The sequence below is a fragment of the Manis pentadactyla genome, chromosome 15 (assembly GCF_030020395.1).
Source record: "Manis pentadactyla isolate mManPen7 chromosome 15, mManPen7.hap1, whole genome shotgun sequence".
Lineage (NCBI taxonomy): Eukaryota > Metazoa > Chordata > Mammalia > Pholidota > Manidae > Manis > Manis pentadactyla.
The window spans coordinates 54,250,171-54,265,124 of NC_080033.1; the positions used below are offsets into that span (position 1 = coordinate 54,250,171).

Genomic DNA, 14,954 nt, shown 5'->3' on the forward strand with positions numbered 1-14,954 from the left:
TATTCCCAGACCCAAATGGCACCCCCAAGCCCAGGCTGGTACCTAGAGCTGGAGCCCGTGCCCACCCCCACAGGGAGAAGCCAACCTGGCCCTCCAGAGCCAAGAGCTGTTGTCTACTTCCCATCATCCACCCACTCCACTCCCGAGGCCCGTGAAGCCCCCCCATCATGCAAACTCTGCCCCTCCCCCAGCATGTCACGCAGTCACCTGGGGAAATCTGGCTCTAGGCCAAGGTTGATCCAGGCTGGATTTCTGGCCCTGCTCCAAAGCCACCTAGGTGGACAAGCGCCTTAAACTTACTGAGACTCAGTGTCCTGAGCTACAAAATGGGGGAGCTGACACCTGCCCTCAGGGTTACAAGGCCTTGGCAGGGGTTGGTCTCAAAGCTCCAAGCAGAGGCTGGGGTTGGGCTGTAAGTGAAGCATCCCAGGCCAGGACCAGGGCTAGGCCTCTGTGGGGACAGCCCGGCTGGGCTGAGGCAGCCCACTGAGGGGCCTGCCTATCTGCAGCCAGCCCAGCCCTCACAAAGGAACAATAACAGGAAACCACCCTGGGGGGAGAAGGCCAGCGTCAGCTGGAAAACCTGAAGGGGCGGCAGCCAGGCCTCCCTCGCTGGCCGGGTGCGGCTCCCCTCGAGAGGCTGTCGGCTGAGCTCCGCACAGTTCCTCGGCAACCTCGGCCCCGGACCAACCGCCAGACAGAACAGAGACACCCCTCCACCCACAGGCACGGTGAGTGAGGCTCCCCATACCCCACTCCCCTCTAGACCCATCACCACGGCCAGAGACAGGAGGGTCCTGGCCTCCCATCTGTAGAACAGTCATTATCGGGGTCCCAGGAAAAAGACATCCCCCAGGGCAGACTGGGTCTCCTCCTGACTCAGAGCAGGGCTGGAAAGCTGCCCCCAGTGGTGTTATGCAGGCACAAAAGGGCGTTCTCAGGGCTGAGGGAGCCTGTCAGGGTTTGGCGCTCCCACACACAGACTCTCCCACTCAGTGTGACTTGAGGGCCCACTGGCTTCCACCAGTGCCAGGCTCAGAGAGGGCAGGATTCTGCCTGAGTTGCCCAGCACACCAGGAGCAGGGACTGGTACCCAAGCCTAGGCTCCCTTTCAGTGCCCCTTGCCCTATAGAAGACAATTTCCTAAGGCCTGACATCATCCCTCCTGCCAAGGCTCTGTGCTGGGATTGGGAGGGGAGCCCTGCAAGGGGCACACTGAGCCTCAGCCCCTCTCTGTCAGCCAGCACTCCCATTTTCAGAATAGGCAAGCTGAGGCTAAGCTCTGGGCACTTGAGGCCCTGCCTATGGCCTCCCCAGACACTGCAGGATTGACCAAGAGCTGGGGGAGCTGTGGTAGGGAAAGCAGCCCACCCTTTCTCCCCCAAAACCCAGATACCCTAAGGTTGGGACCCCACGGCCCTCATATTTTAGGGAAGTGCCCTTCCAAAAGGCCTGAAGGCAGGCAGTCTAGGGCGAGAGCCCAGCATAGACACAGTAGTCCTGGGCGCAAATCCCAGCTCTACCACTCGCTTCCCGTGCTATGTTGGGAAAAATTCCTCAACATCTCCAAACCTCAGTCTGCTTGTCTGAGCAACAGAGACAGTGATTCTTTTGACAATTCATTGTCAGAACTGGAAATGATGATCTTAAAAGGCTCTTTAACAGTAGAGCTCATGGTTTTACTGTGACCAACAAGCCATTGAGTTAGACAGAGCCTTTCTCCATTTCTTAGTGGAACCAACTGAGATTTGGAGATGTTAAGTAAGAGCTGGAGTGGGGATTCGAACCAGGGTCTCATCCCCCAAGGCCAAGGCTGTTTCCAGGACTACATAGCTTCTCCATGTCTCAGACTTCTCATCAGTGAAATGGAGGAAATGGGCTTTTCATGAGTCAATTAAAGGAGGCTATGTACACGCTTGGCATCAGGAACGGCTCACAGCAGGGGAGCCTCAAGAAATCACAGCTGCCTTACCTGCTATGCCAGAGCTTACCAGCTTTTTGTGCTGTGAACGTCCTGAGGGTTTGGACCCCGAGGTAAGGCGATCCCCAGCAGGTGGGGGTGTGCAAGTGAGAGCGAGTGACTCAGCTCTTCCTCTGACAAGCACTCCAGGCAGCTACTCCACGCCAGGAGCTTTGCTCATCCTCCCACACCTCCCTGGAAGCTTTTGCTGTGTGGGGTGGGCAGGCAGGACCCTGACAGGAGATGAGGGACGTTCTGGGGGAGGCAGGAAACCTGGCAGCATGGAGGATTAAGGAGCTGGTGTGGCTGGAAGGAGCAGGGGGTGCCAGGAGGGCTAGTGACACTGGGGGCCTGGGGGCCTGGACCAAGGCTGTGGTCCATCTTCAGGCAGTAGGGAGCAGCGCCTGAGACCAGCCATCTTTGGACCCCAGCAAGTGACCTCCAAAGGGACCAGGAGCTGCTGAAGCCTGAGGCAGCCAGCCCTGCCATTTTGGTTCACGGTGGTGAGGGGGTGAGGAAGGCGCTCAAGGCCTTGAAAGGGTTAAGCTGCCTGCCCTGCAGTCTCAACCTGAGCAATTGTGCTGCTGAACAAGGGCCGGACATGGGGACAGGAAACCAGAGGAGCCACACTTACTTTATCCCAAAGTTGCGTGACTCACAGCTCTACTGCTGCCTTGGGGATGCGAGATGGAACATGGTGGCCACTAGCTTGGCGAAAATCTTGGGCCACTTGCCCAGGGGGACCTATCCCTGCTCCTTCCATCACCTCTCTGCACCCCCTTGGCATTCTCTAAGTTACTAAAAGAATGCCCATCCCACAGATGGGAACACAGATGCCAAGAGAGGCTAAGCAACCCATCCAAGTTTACATAGTTAGTAGAGGTGGAAGCAGGATATGAGCAAGGCCAACCCCTTTGACCCTTGCCACACTCCATAGTGAAGCTCAGAGTGGGGAGAAGTCAGGCTGGTACCTGACAGTTCAAGCCACAGAAGCAGGCATCAGGATGAGCCAGGAGCCCAATGACCTGGGGACAGAATGTTCTAGGAGAGAGGTCTTGAGCTGAGGAGCTTGACTTCTGGCTGGAGAGATACTGAAAAGCCCATCCTAACTGGAGTCCAAGCTGATGCTGGGTGGAGAAATCACAGAAGACTTCCTGGAAGAAGAGCAGGAATCCCAGAGGATGCTGGGAAGTCTTGGGTCTATTTTCTGAGCCTCAGTCTGCTAATCTCTCTAGGGCAGAGATGGATAAAATGGGCCCTAAACTCATTCAGGGATATCCAGACTGTCTTTCTTGGGCCACAGCAAAATAGTCAGATCCTGGCAAGTGCAGATACTTGGAGGAGGGGGAAGTAAAGCCCACAGGGCCTGGCTGGGCAGGCAGTGAATGAGATTTCCTTCTGGAGAGGAACAGAGAGGAGCACGAGTTGGATCCAGGTCAGAACCAGGAAATGAGGTCAGGTGTGAGTTGGCCAGGCAAGCCTGAACCGCCAGGCCAGAATGGGTGGATAGACTCACACACTTACTGAGCACCTACTGTGCGCCAGGCTTTGCACCCATGATCTCATTGAACCCTCCTGACCAGGGAGGCAGCTACTGTTGCCTCCATTATAGATGAGGACGCTGGGGCTTCAGGAGCACAAGGGAGGGGCCTAAGGCCCCTCATGCACAGCTCACGAGTGGCTGGGCAGGTTCAAACAGGTAGGTGCATGGGGGCTCATTCTGTTGTCCCCACTGACTGCCTCAGAGCCCCAGTCAAAGTCGAAGCCCAGAGGAAGCTCCCTAGGGTGGGTGTTCTCTCCTTGAAGCCTAGAGCTGCCCCATTAGGAGATAAGGTCACAGACCAGATGACCCTGGAGCCCAGAAACCTAATTTGCTTCAAATCACAAACTAGATCTAGTTAATTGCTATTACCTGCTTCAAACATTATATTGAGGATTCAGGGCTAAGTTCAAGTTCGGTGGGAGTGAACACGAATTGATTAGTGATGTCTGCCATGGGTATAAGAAAGGATGAGGGGCAAACCGTGAGCTGTTTTGTCAGCCCTGTCATAAGAGTTCCCCCACATAGGGGTAGGTGTGTGTTTGTTGGGGGCCCATAAGAAGGGTGATCTTATTGTCCTCAAAGGATGAAAATCCTAATGGCGGCATGTCTGACAATGACAGGCCATTAGAGATGCTGTCTGGGGACAGAAAGGAGCTTCTCTGAGTTACACCAACTACTGAACCTCCTCTGACACCCAAAGGGTTGTCTGCAAATATTCAGATCAGTTCTAAATTCTGTGAGTGGGGAGGGAAGCAGTGACAAGACTAGAACTGGAGACTGAGGCAGGCTGAGACACAGGAGTGGGGAAACTGGCACCTCAAGGTCCAGGGCTTCGAGTTCATGCATCTGAATGGGCTGAGACGAAGTGGGTCGACGTCTCAGAACTGGCCTGATCTGGGACACTCAGACCAGGAGGTAGGACACTCCTGTGCCAGGAGCAGGAGCTGACCAGAAGACCCTGTCAGGGAGGCTGCCTGGGGCTTGGAAAGAAGCAGAGTATTCACCCAGAGGACACAGCCAAGAAGGGCATTCTGGGCCAAAAGCTTGCTAGAGAGAAGCAAAGTACTGTACTCAGAAACGTCTAGTTCTCCTCATGCCTGGAAGGGTTAGGGAGGTAGGGGAGAGGAGAGCCAGAGGAGTGGGCAGGGACAGGCCCCGCGGGGCCCTGCGTGCTGGCTCTGGAGCTGGGCTTCATCTGCGGGGGATGGGCAGCCAGGGAGGAGTGGTCGACATGGTCGGCTCTAAGGGGAGTCGATACAAGGAGGCTGTTGGCAGAACCCCAGGGAGAAGGGATCGGGTCTGGGACTCACAGGGGCAGGTCCCATGGCCAAACTAAGCCACAAACCTGCAGAAAGCTCCAAGGGGCCAGCGTGTAGCCGTCCAGCCCCACCCCCTACACACCCCATTCCTGAGGCTCCCACGGCCTCACCCTCCCTTTGTCTGGGCTGCCAAGGCCCAGCTGTAAACGCTGGGGCTCCAGGGATTTGGGAGTCCCTGAAGGAGTTTGGAGGTCACTGGCTCTAACCTGTGTCCTAGACTGAGGTGGGGGGGGAGACCACCCAGCGTCGGGCTCCAGCACCTCCTCCTCCCGCAGGCCCATCCCCTGCATGTTCCAGGCCTCTCCTCTCGCTGCCAGCCCCTACTCCCTGACCCAAGGCCTCTGGGCTGGAGTCCAGAGCCTGCGGGAGGCTGCGCCAGGCTAAGCATCCTTTCCACCTTCTGGGGCTGCCTCAGCTGCCAGATTTTGTCCTGGCAGATGGTGGGTGTGCTGGGCAGAAGCGAAAGGACCACCCTACATAGCAGAGACCCTTGAGAGCTGGTGTGTGCAGACGCCTGGGAGGGGTGTGTACTTGTACAGACACAACGAGGGTGTTGCTTGTCCATGTGGCCTGAGGAATACATGAGTGTATCCCTTACCTGCAGTCTTACTCTATCCTACCCACAAGGGCCCTGCACCCTGCTCAATAAACCCCCAAGGCCCAGACTTGGCCCCTGAAACCTAAGGCTTGAGCAGGACCCCATGGTCAGGGGCAGGACCAGCCCAAGGACACATGCCAGGCTGCCCCACAGAGGGGCCCCTAGTTGCGTCCAGGCTTCCTATGGCCAATCTAACTACAAATGGAGGAGCTGCAACTCATCTCCACCCCTGCCTCTGTGCCCCTCTCATCTTTCTTTTTAAAAAGAGCACAGAGCTGAATGGACCTCACAGGTCCTTCAAGGCCAAACCCCAAGGACAGATGGGGACCCAACGGGACATCTGCCTGATGTCCCACAACCAGTCAGACAGAGGCAGGACTCCCTCCCAGACTGAGACCCTCAGACTACTCGGGGCTCTGTTCCCCCACCCCCAGCTCCCTATTCTCCATTAAAGTACCCATCAGAACTTGAAACTGTTTTTTATCAAGTGGTCAGTGTCCATCTCCCCAATGGGATGCAGCCCGTGTTTGCTCCCCGTGTGTATTTCAGTGCTTGACACATAGTAAGTGCTTGGTAAGTGTTTGTTGAGTGACTATATAACCCCAGAGCTCCAGAGAGGGCTTCAGGGAAGTGGTGACATGTGACCTAACTCCAGCAAGAGGAGAGAGAAGACAAGTGCAAAGGCCAGGTGTGACCAAGCCTGGTGGATGTTAAATGTCCTATAAGCTAGGGCCACTCTTGAAGACTCACCGGACACCCTTGAGACCCAGACAGATAAATGGAGAGGAGCAGATACAGACACAGGGCCATACAGTTTGCTCGGCCTTCAGAGCTACCCATCAGTCATCAGGCCAGGCCCAAGCCTCTAGGTTGTGACCTCAGTGGTCTCACTCACTGTGGACACAGACCTGGACCCAGAGCTCTCTGAGGCCCAGACCTCCCATTCAGGCATGGGGGAGCCCAGCCATTCCTGGACTCTGAGGCTCCTCTGCCCCCTCTCCTGGGCGCCATGCCCTCTCACAGGGGCTTTGGCCCACACACTCTAGTCCTCTCCTTTTGGGCCCCCTAGACCCTCCCTGGCTGAGGGTACACAGGGCCTGCCCTCATCCACCACTGCATTTGGAGCTGCCCCCAAAAGCCTCTAACATGGTGCCAGGCATAGGGCATCCTCACGAATCTGGGTGACAGGGACACAAGTAGGCACCTGGCCTCTGCATGCCCTGCACGCACATGAGCTGCCAAGCAAATCCCCCTACCCTCATGGCTATTGCCAGGCAAGTCCCAGGACTGCCCAGCTAGGCATATCTGAGCACAGAAATCACTTCCAAAATTCTCAGACCCTCTGCATGTCTGTCATACCCCAAATACACCCAGCTGTAGCCTGATTTCTCCAAAACCTTGGTGAGAGCAACCAAGAGATGCAACTCCTGTTTGCAGGAAGGAAAAGGACTGGAGTCAGCTTGACCCCAGCGGTGGCTCGGGCCGCATCTCCAGAGGTTCAGCCAAGGGAAATTATGTTTCCAGCTGTGGGCACAGCAAATGCTGCTGGCTGACTTCCTCTCCACCTGCAGTAGGAGGAGGAACAATTGTTTGACAAAACCTTTCCCAGAGGCCCCCATTCTGGTGGCTAAGTTTCTGACATGGAAGGCAAAAGATACAAATAACATGGCTTTTCAGATAGTAAAGTCCCTCAGGCCCCTCTGAGATTGGGTGCAGAAGGAGCCCAGAATTTAGAATGCAATAGATCTAAGGGCTCCAGATCTACCATTTATGAGCTGTCTCTGAGCCTCAGTTTCTTCCTCTGTGACATTGGAATGATACTTCCTACATCCTGGAAATAGCATGAAAGCTAAATGAGATGGTATCTATGAAAGCCAAGCATGGAGAACAGTTCATTATTATTATTATTATTATTATTACTACATGTGATGTCACCACAGAGATAGAGAGAGGGTGACATGATGGAGAAAGCACACTTTGGAGTGAAAGGCAGCCTAAGTTCAAATTCTGGCTCCACCTTTTGCTGTTGTGTGACCCAGGATGACTCACTCCTCTGAGCTCAGCTGCAAAATGGGAATCCTGACAACTACCTCATCGACTGCAAGGTTTAAATGAAATGTGTGCCACTGAGGAGGTGCTCAGGAACATCAGCACCCTTCCACTGCCCCTGGCGAGAAGGGGCTGTCGGGAGGGCACACAAGGGTCCAGCATGGCAGTTGGGGATGGGATGATGTGATCCTCATCTTCCAATGGCCCCATCTCCACAGTCCTGCCCCCCTCACTAACCACTCACTGACAGGGAGCTGAGCATGAAAACCACTTCCCCTGCCCCAGCAAGTGACACTCTGCTGATGTGGGGCAACCCTGCAGGAGCGGGTGCCAGTCCTGTGTGCCCAGGAATCTCTGGGTTCACAGCAGGGCCTCTGGCAGACACAGGAGAGAATCCAAGGGGCTTCTCTGCATGTTCAGAGAACACTTTGTGTGTAGAGCCAGCCAAAGGCCAAAAAGTTAATAGCCCACATGAGCCATGTGGCCACAGCCTGTGACTGGCGGCCTCGGTTTTATTTAAGTCCAGTGTGGTTATTTCTTCATTTGGCTGATGGCTGCTGGACCACACACCTGTGGTGAGGCCTAGCAAAGAAAAGCTGTGCTCCCGTTCACTGGTTTAGACAAGGTTCTGACAGGGAACAGAATTTACCCCAGGGAGCTCCAATGAAGAGACTTTCAGAAGGAAATATTTACAGAGCTGTGAGCTTGGGTCAGAGCACAGATGGGACACTGAGGCACGCAGAGACCAGCAAGAAGAGGAATCTGTGGCAAGCCTGGAGCTGAAGGCACAGAGGAGGGAAAGGTGCTGCAGGAACCCAGTGAGGGACAGACCATGGGGGGCAGGGGGGCAGTCATGTCATTACGGAGAGATGCAGCGGCCAAGGAAATACAAACCAGAGAAGAGAGCAGCCAGACAAACATGCCCCCACTTCTGTCCACCCATGCTCAGAGCTCCTGCTGGAGCCCCCATTGGCCAAACACCAGAAGCTAGGCCAGGAGGCCCAGGGGCCAGTCCCCCCGACAGAGAGCAGAGGTCAGGGAAGGTGTGGGGGCAGTGCATCTGTCAGGGTGGGGACTTGCAATTCCTCCAACCAAATGGCTGGGTGCTAAGGAACAAGAATGGTAAACTGACTACTCAGCACAACAAACCAGAGTGTCAGGCAGGATTCACACAAGTTTGGTTTCACTATTAGCTACTAGTTTTTGGCCACCTTGCAAATACTTTATAATGCAGGCCTGAAAACAACCCTGAGAGGCAGACACTGGTGTTCCCATTATACAGATGATGAAATTGAGGCTCAGAGAGGTGAAGTATCTTGTGCACAGTCACACAGCAACAAAGCAGTATACCTGAGGGGTGGCATATCAGAGAGCCTGTGATCCTAGACATCACCCTGTGCTGTGTGAGCCCAAAGAGGAAAGATCCATATGTGACTTGAGGATGGGCTATGGGAGTGGGGAAGCCATAGATGGGCAAGACAGAATGACGCTCTCCAAGGAGAGGAAGCTGTGATCTGAGCCCTGCAGTGGGGTCTGGGCATCAACCCCGTGACCAGCCCCCAGCTGTGCTACAGTGGACAATGACCAGGGATGCACAGGGCTATGAGGCAGGGACAAGGGACATCTCCCCCAGGGGTGAGTGGTTAGGCTCCACTCTGAAGGCCAAGTTCACCAGAGAAAGCAGGACAACCCAGGTGGCAGTCCTGGGCCACTTCTGTCCTCCAGCTGCCTGCTCTTCTTAGTGTTCCAGCCTCACAGTTTAAGCGCCACCCACACACAGCAGCCATATGCAAGCGGCTCCAGGCCTGCTTTTGGCCCAGGCCCCAGGCCAGGTCTCCAGGAGCTGCTGGCCATGGCCAAAGAGACATTTACTAGGCAACTCCATCCTGACAAAGGCCACACACAACTTGTGGGTTTCTCCCCACTAAACATGTCCCCACCCCAGGCTTCCAAATCTCAGTGCAGGCCCTGCTGTCCCCCAACTGCTCAGGCCAGACTGGAGAGGTATCTTTGATTCCCTCTGTCCCTCACCCACTCTGTCCCCTTCACCTGCAAGTCCTCTTAACTCTGCCTCAAAAACATGTACCATGGCTGTCCCCTCCTGGTGACCCCAGTTTGGGCCACCAACTCTTTCCTGGGCAGGGACCACCTCTTGGGCCCTGCCAGTCTCCTGATCCCTCTTCCAATCTGGCTGAGGGTACACAGGGCCTGCCCTCATCCACCACTGCATTTGGAGCTGCCCCCAAAAGCCTCTAACATGGTGCCAGGCATAGGGCATCCTCACGAATCTGGGTGACAGGGACACAAGTAGGCACCTGGCCTCTGCATGCCCTGCACGCACATGAGCTGCCAAGCAAATCCCCCTACCCTCATGGCTGTTGCCAGGCAAGTCCCAGGACTGCCCAGCTAGGCATATCTGAGCACAGAAATCACTTCCAAAATTCTCAGACCCTCTGCATGTCTGTCATACCCCAAATACACCCAGCTGTAGCCTGATTTCTCCAAAACTGGATACCTCTTCCAATCTGATCGCATCACTCTCCCTAGGCGGCCCTGCAGGGCCCCGTGCAACCTGAACACATTGGTTTCCTAGGGCAGCTACAACGAAGTACACACACGTGGGGCCTGAGGCAACACCAGTTTGTTGATTGGATATCCCATGGTTTTGGAGGTCAGAAATCTGAAATGGGTTTCAATGGGCTACAGTCCTTCTGAAGGCTCCAGGAGGAAGCCATTTCCTTGCCTTTTCTGGCTTTTGCAGGCCACCCCCATTCCTTGGCCCATGGCCCTGCGTTGCTCCAACCTGTTTCCATCATCACATCTCCCTTTTCCTGATTCTCATTCTCTTGCCTTCATCTTCTATGGATACCGGGATTACACTGGGTCTCACATGCTCTAGGATAACCTCCCATCGCAAGACCCTTAACTTAATCGGACCTGCTGAAGATCCTGTTGCCATGGAAAGTAACATATTCAGATGTTCCAGGGATTAGCAAGTGGGCATCTTTGGGGGACCATCATTCAGTCTACCACACTGACCTGGTCACCTCTTCCTGAGCCCACCCCCCAACTGCTCATTTCTCTCTAACCTGGTGGCCTTCTTTTGGTCTTCAAACACACTAACCATTTTTCCACCTCAGGACCCTTGCACTTGCTGGTACTTCTGCCTGGAATGTCCTCCCATCCCCTGGCATTCCTAGGGCTGACATTCAGATGCTGGTTTAAGTGTCGCCTCTCCAAGAAGCCGTCCCCAGCCTCTCAGTCTCAGCTGGCCGCCCCCTCACTCTTGGTTGCATCCCTCCTTGTAATTCCCTGAGCACTTGTGATGATTAGCTGATGTTTTTCCTCCTTACTTATTTTCCTGGTGTCTCAACTACAGTATGTGCTCCCTAAGTACAGGCCCCATCTGCCTTGCCCACTGCTGTACCCCAATGCTTGGCATGGAGCCTGGCATAGAGTAGGGGCTCAATGCCTATCCGCTCAGTGCCTGGACTCTCATTCTGTCCTGCCTCAAGTTCTGAGAACTCTCTCTCCTTGTTTCTCGATTTCACTTCTGTTGGTTTTACTTTTTCATTTTCAAGTCACTTCTCACTTGAGGGAGGAAGGAAGACCCAAGACTCACAGTTCCTTTCTAGGCAAAGGAGGAAATGACCCAACAGGCCTGGGCCCAGTGAGGCTGGAGCAGGAGTCAGGCGTGCGGCCTCCTAAGTCAGGATCAGCTTCCTGGCCGGGACTCCCACCTTCCTACGCCTTTGCTCACTGCCTTCCTCCTGCCTGGAATGGCTGCCCTTGCCACACCTGGCCTCAGAGAGTCACTGCCTCCTCATGACCAAGGAAACTGGGACCCAGAGCCTCCCCCAGGCCCGTGGCCCTTGCACTCTGGGGCCTGCTCCTCCACTCTGTACCACCAACCCAGGGTGCCCACTTCCTCCTGGGCTGGTGGCAGGGGCCAGAGGGTGAGGCCTTAGATGCTAAACTCAGCAGACCCAGAGGCTAGGCTGGCCCAGCCCAGACACCCTTGGTGTGGACACTGAGGACAGCCTGGCGCCAGTGTCTCAGAGGAAATGCTACTAGAGTTCAGAGACCTCTCGTGACATGCCGAGCCCAGCCTCTCCCTGGGGTTAGGGCTGGGCACAGCCAAGGAGGAGGCCCTCCGTCCAGCATCCAGTAGGTCCTTGTCGCTCTCCAGGCAGGAGCTCTGATTCCCACTCCCACTCACCAGCACTTCTTCCCTTGCCATCCCAGGGCTACAGGTCAGTGACACAGGGACCCAGCATGGGTGGGCTGATGGGGTCAGGGATGAGAGGGCAGGGTGATAGCCAAGGTCACAGCCTCCACCCAGCATGGGGCAGAGGGGAAAATCCCTCCTCCTGGAATTCAGGATGAGTAAAGTCCAGATCTCTAGGTGACCCTGAGGGCTGCCTTCAAGGGTGGGCAGCCCATGCAATCACACTTAAAAGACCCCGTGCTTAGTTTCATGTTCTTCTTTCTCTGCCTTGCAATTCTTCATAACTTCTAAGCAAAGAATCTCGCATTTCCATTCTGCACTGGGCCCCACAGTGAAGCCAGGCCTAGGAACCCGGTCTGAATTCCCGCCCCCGCTCCACCCCTGCCCTGGTGACAGCTCCCAAGCTGATCACCGATGTGAGTTCTGGGTCTGGTGATGGCCTGACCCGCTGGGGTAAATCATTCAGGTTTCCTAAGAGCCTTCTGAAGACAGCATCAAAGCTAAGTTGCCTCGAGGGCTCCAGGCAGGTTGGGGGTGGGGGGCATGTTTGTTCAGAGGAGCTCTAAATCCCATCCCATAGCAGCCGCTAGGACAAGACAGTGCAACAGGAAAAGGCATGAACTCCTGAGCCAGGCAGACTTGGTTCAAGACTGGCTCTGCTGCTTACAGTCTGGTGATCTCAGGAATGTCACTAAACCTCTCTGTTCCTCAATTTACCTGTAAAATGAGGATTACAGTTACAGCTACCTGAAGGGTATTGGAAGGATTAAACGAGGTAACACACGTGGCAGGCTTGGAGCAGAGTCAGGCATACAGTAAGTGCCTAATAAATGTTAGCTGTTGATGCTAGACACCTGGCTTCCACTCCCAGCCCCCACAACTTCCCCAGCGCGAACCACCTCTCTGTGCCCCCATTTTCTCATGTATAAAATGAGGATAACCTGGGTGCTCCCTGCACAGGGCTTTGGGAGCTGACATCAGCATCAGCGTTACCCTCTCCTCCCAGAAACCTTCCCTACAGCCCTGCTCTGCACTCCCCTACCCCCCGTGACACTTTCGTAGGAACTGTTCCTGTGTCTGCCTTCTCCTCCCAGACTGGGAGCTCTTTGGGGGCAGGAACACAGTCTGGTTCTGCTGGCACAACAGAGAGTGAAGGATGAGGAGGGAACAGATAAGGTGGAGGGAACAGATAAGGTGGGGGGCCCAGCTGTCCCTGGGGAGCTGCTCACACCTTGCAGTGGTGACCCCCATGCCCTGAGTGTGGCTCCTCTCCTTCCCAGACCTGCCTTCCTGGGAAGATGCAGAGGCTCGTGCTGCTGCTCACCATGGTGGGCACCCCACTGGCGGCGGCCACAACACCCACAAACCCTGCCCGGCCGGATGCTCCCAGCATGCTGCCTGCCCACCGGCGCCAGAAGAGAGACTGGATTTGGAACCAGATGCACATTGATGAAGAGAAAAACACCTCGCTACCCCATTATGTGGGCAAGGTAAGGCTCAGGCCCCAGAGGAGGAGGGGCCTCAGCAACAGGAGGCCCACAGTGACGGTGGCAAAGATGGCGACAGATGTGGTGGTGGTCATAGGGGTGGGGATGAAGGCTATCAGGGCAATGCTAAAGGTGAAGATGGCAAATGTGGTGGTGACGATGATAATGACGGTAACAATGGCGGTGATGGTGGTAACGGTGGTGATGGTTATGGTAAGGAGGAAGGTGGTGATGGCAGTGGAGGTGATAATGGTGAAAGTGGTGATGGCGATCAAGGTGGTGATGGTGGTGATGGTGATCATGATGGTGATAGTGGTGATGGTGATAGTGGTGATGGTGGTGATGATCATGCTGGTGATGGTGGTGATGGTGATGTTGGTGATCATGGTGGTGATGGTGATGGTGGTGATCATGGTGGTAATGGTGGTGATGATCATGGTGGTGATGGTGGTGGTGGTGGTGATCATGGTGATGGTGGTGATGGTGATGGTGATGGTGATCATGGTGGTGATGGTGATCACAGAGGTGATGCTAGTGGTGGAGGTGATGGTGAATGCCAAGGTTCACTTTCTCCCAGACCTTGGTCTGTGGACTAAATATCTCTGTTGGATGGGCCACCCACTGCACAGACTGAGGAGGAGAGCCTGGCCTAGGGGTTCAGGGCTGAGGGCAAAAGTAGTCTAGGCTGCCATCAAGTTTTCCCATCTGAGGGGCCTGGAAGACCTGAGCAGCCTTCTACAACATGGTGCTCATGACGAAGTAGATTATTCAGGCCAGTTTACCAACCCTGGTTTAGGCTTTCAAACCTCCTCAAAAATAGCTCCCCACATTCTAGGACACCCATAGTAAGGTGCCTGACCCAAGCCTGACCTCCAGGGCAGTGCCTGACACTCCCAACCGCACTTCCCCCCCTTTAAGACTTGTCCACATCCCTAGACACCTTCCCAGAACTGGGAGCTAAGTGGTCAAGTACTGAACTGCCTTACTATTTCAAAGTACTTCTGATGTCAAAACCATCCATTCTGATCCAAAGGTATGGCTCTAGTTGTAGAATTTCCCATATGATGACAAGTAGAAGGACTATGTATTTTGAGAGTTTCCAGTGAGGACAAAAATTTCTTTTAGGCGCATAAAACCTCACTATGTCAGTTTCTTGGAATCTAAACATGGTCAGCTGAGGAAAGAACAGACCCGTGTGCCAGTGAGTGGGAGCACGGGGCCAAGTACGGGCCTGGGTCCTGGGAAGACAGTGCTGGGAAAAGACAGACTCGGTCCCCACCTTTGTGGAGCCTGTGGTCTAAAGGAGGAGCCAGCAGAACCAACCCACCACCTGGCTTTATGAATAAGCTTTTATTGGAACAGAGCCATGCCTAAGCACTACCAACTGTCAGGGTGGCTTTCATGCTACAGTGGCAGTGCTGGGTGGTTGTGACAAAGATCATGACACACAAAAAATATTTACTATTTGGCCCTGTACAGAATCAGTTTGCCCACCCTAGTCTAGAGGGGACATCAGACATCTAGAGCATACATCAGACAAAGAGCCCCACAACCTGTGGTGATGGGGGAGCCCTACAGTCATAGAGAAACAGGCTAGGAGGACCCTTTGACTGGGGAGGGCCCGTCTGGCCTCAGCACCAGAAATGCCACAACAGTGGAGTTGGGGCCAGCGGAAGAGGCTCTGCCCACAGCCAGCTGACTGCATTCCTGGGCTCCTCCGGCTCCTCTCAGAAATTTAAATCCTCCTTTATGGCTACTCAGAAGGGAAGA

General features: G+C 54.8%; 1 protein-coding gene across 1 annotated transcript in view; it reads left to right on the plus strand.

Annotated features, from left to right (window-relative positions):
* Nucleotides 1–572: 572 nt before the first annotated feature.
* Nucleotides 573–14,954, plus strand: part of CDH5 (cadherin 5) — a 33,073-nt gene continuing 18,691 nt past the window's right edge. The window contains exons 1-2 of the mRNA XM_036897586.2: nt 573–731; nt 12,978–13,187. Coding sequence (XP_036753481.2) covers nt 12,996–13,187 — 192 coding nt within the window. The 5' untranslated portion in view covers nt 573–731; nt 12,978–12,995. The remainder of the gene's footprint in view (nt 732–12,977; nt 13,188–14,954) is intronic.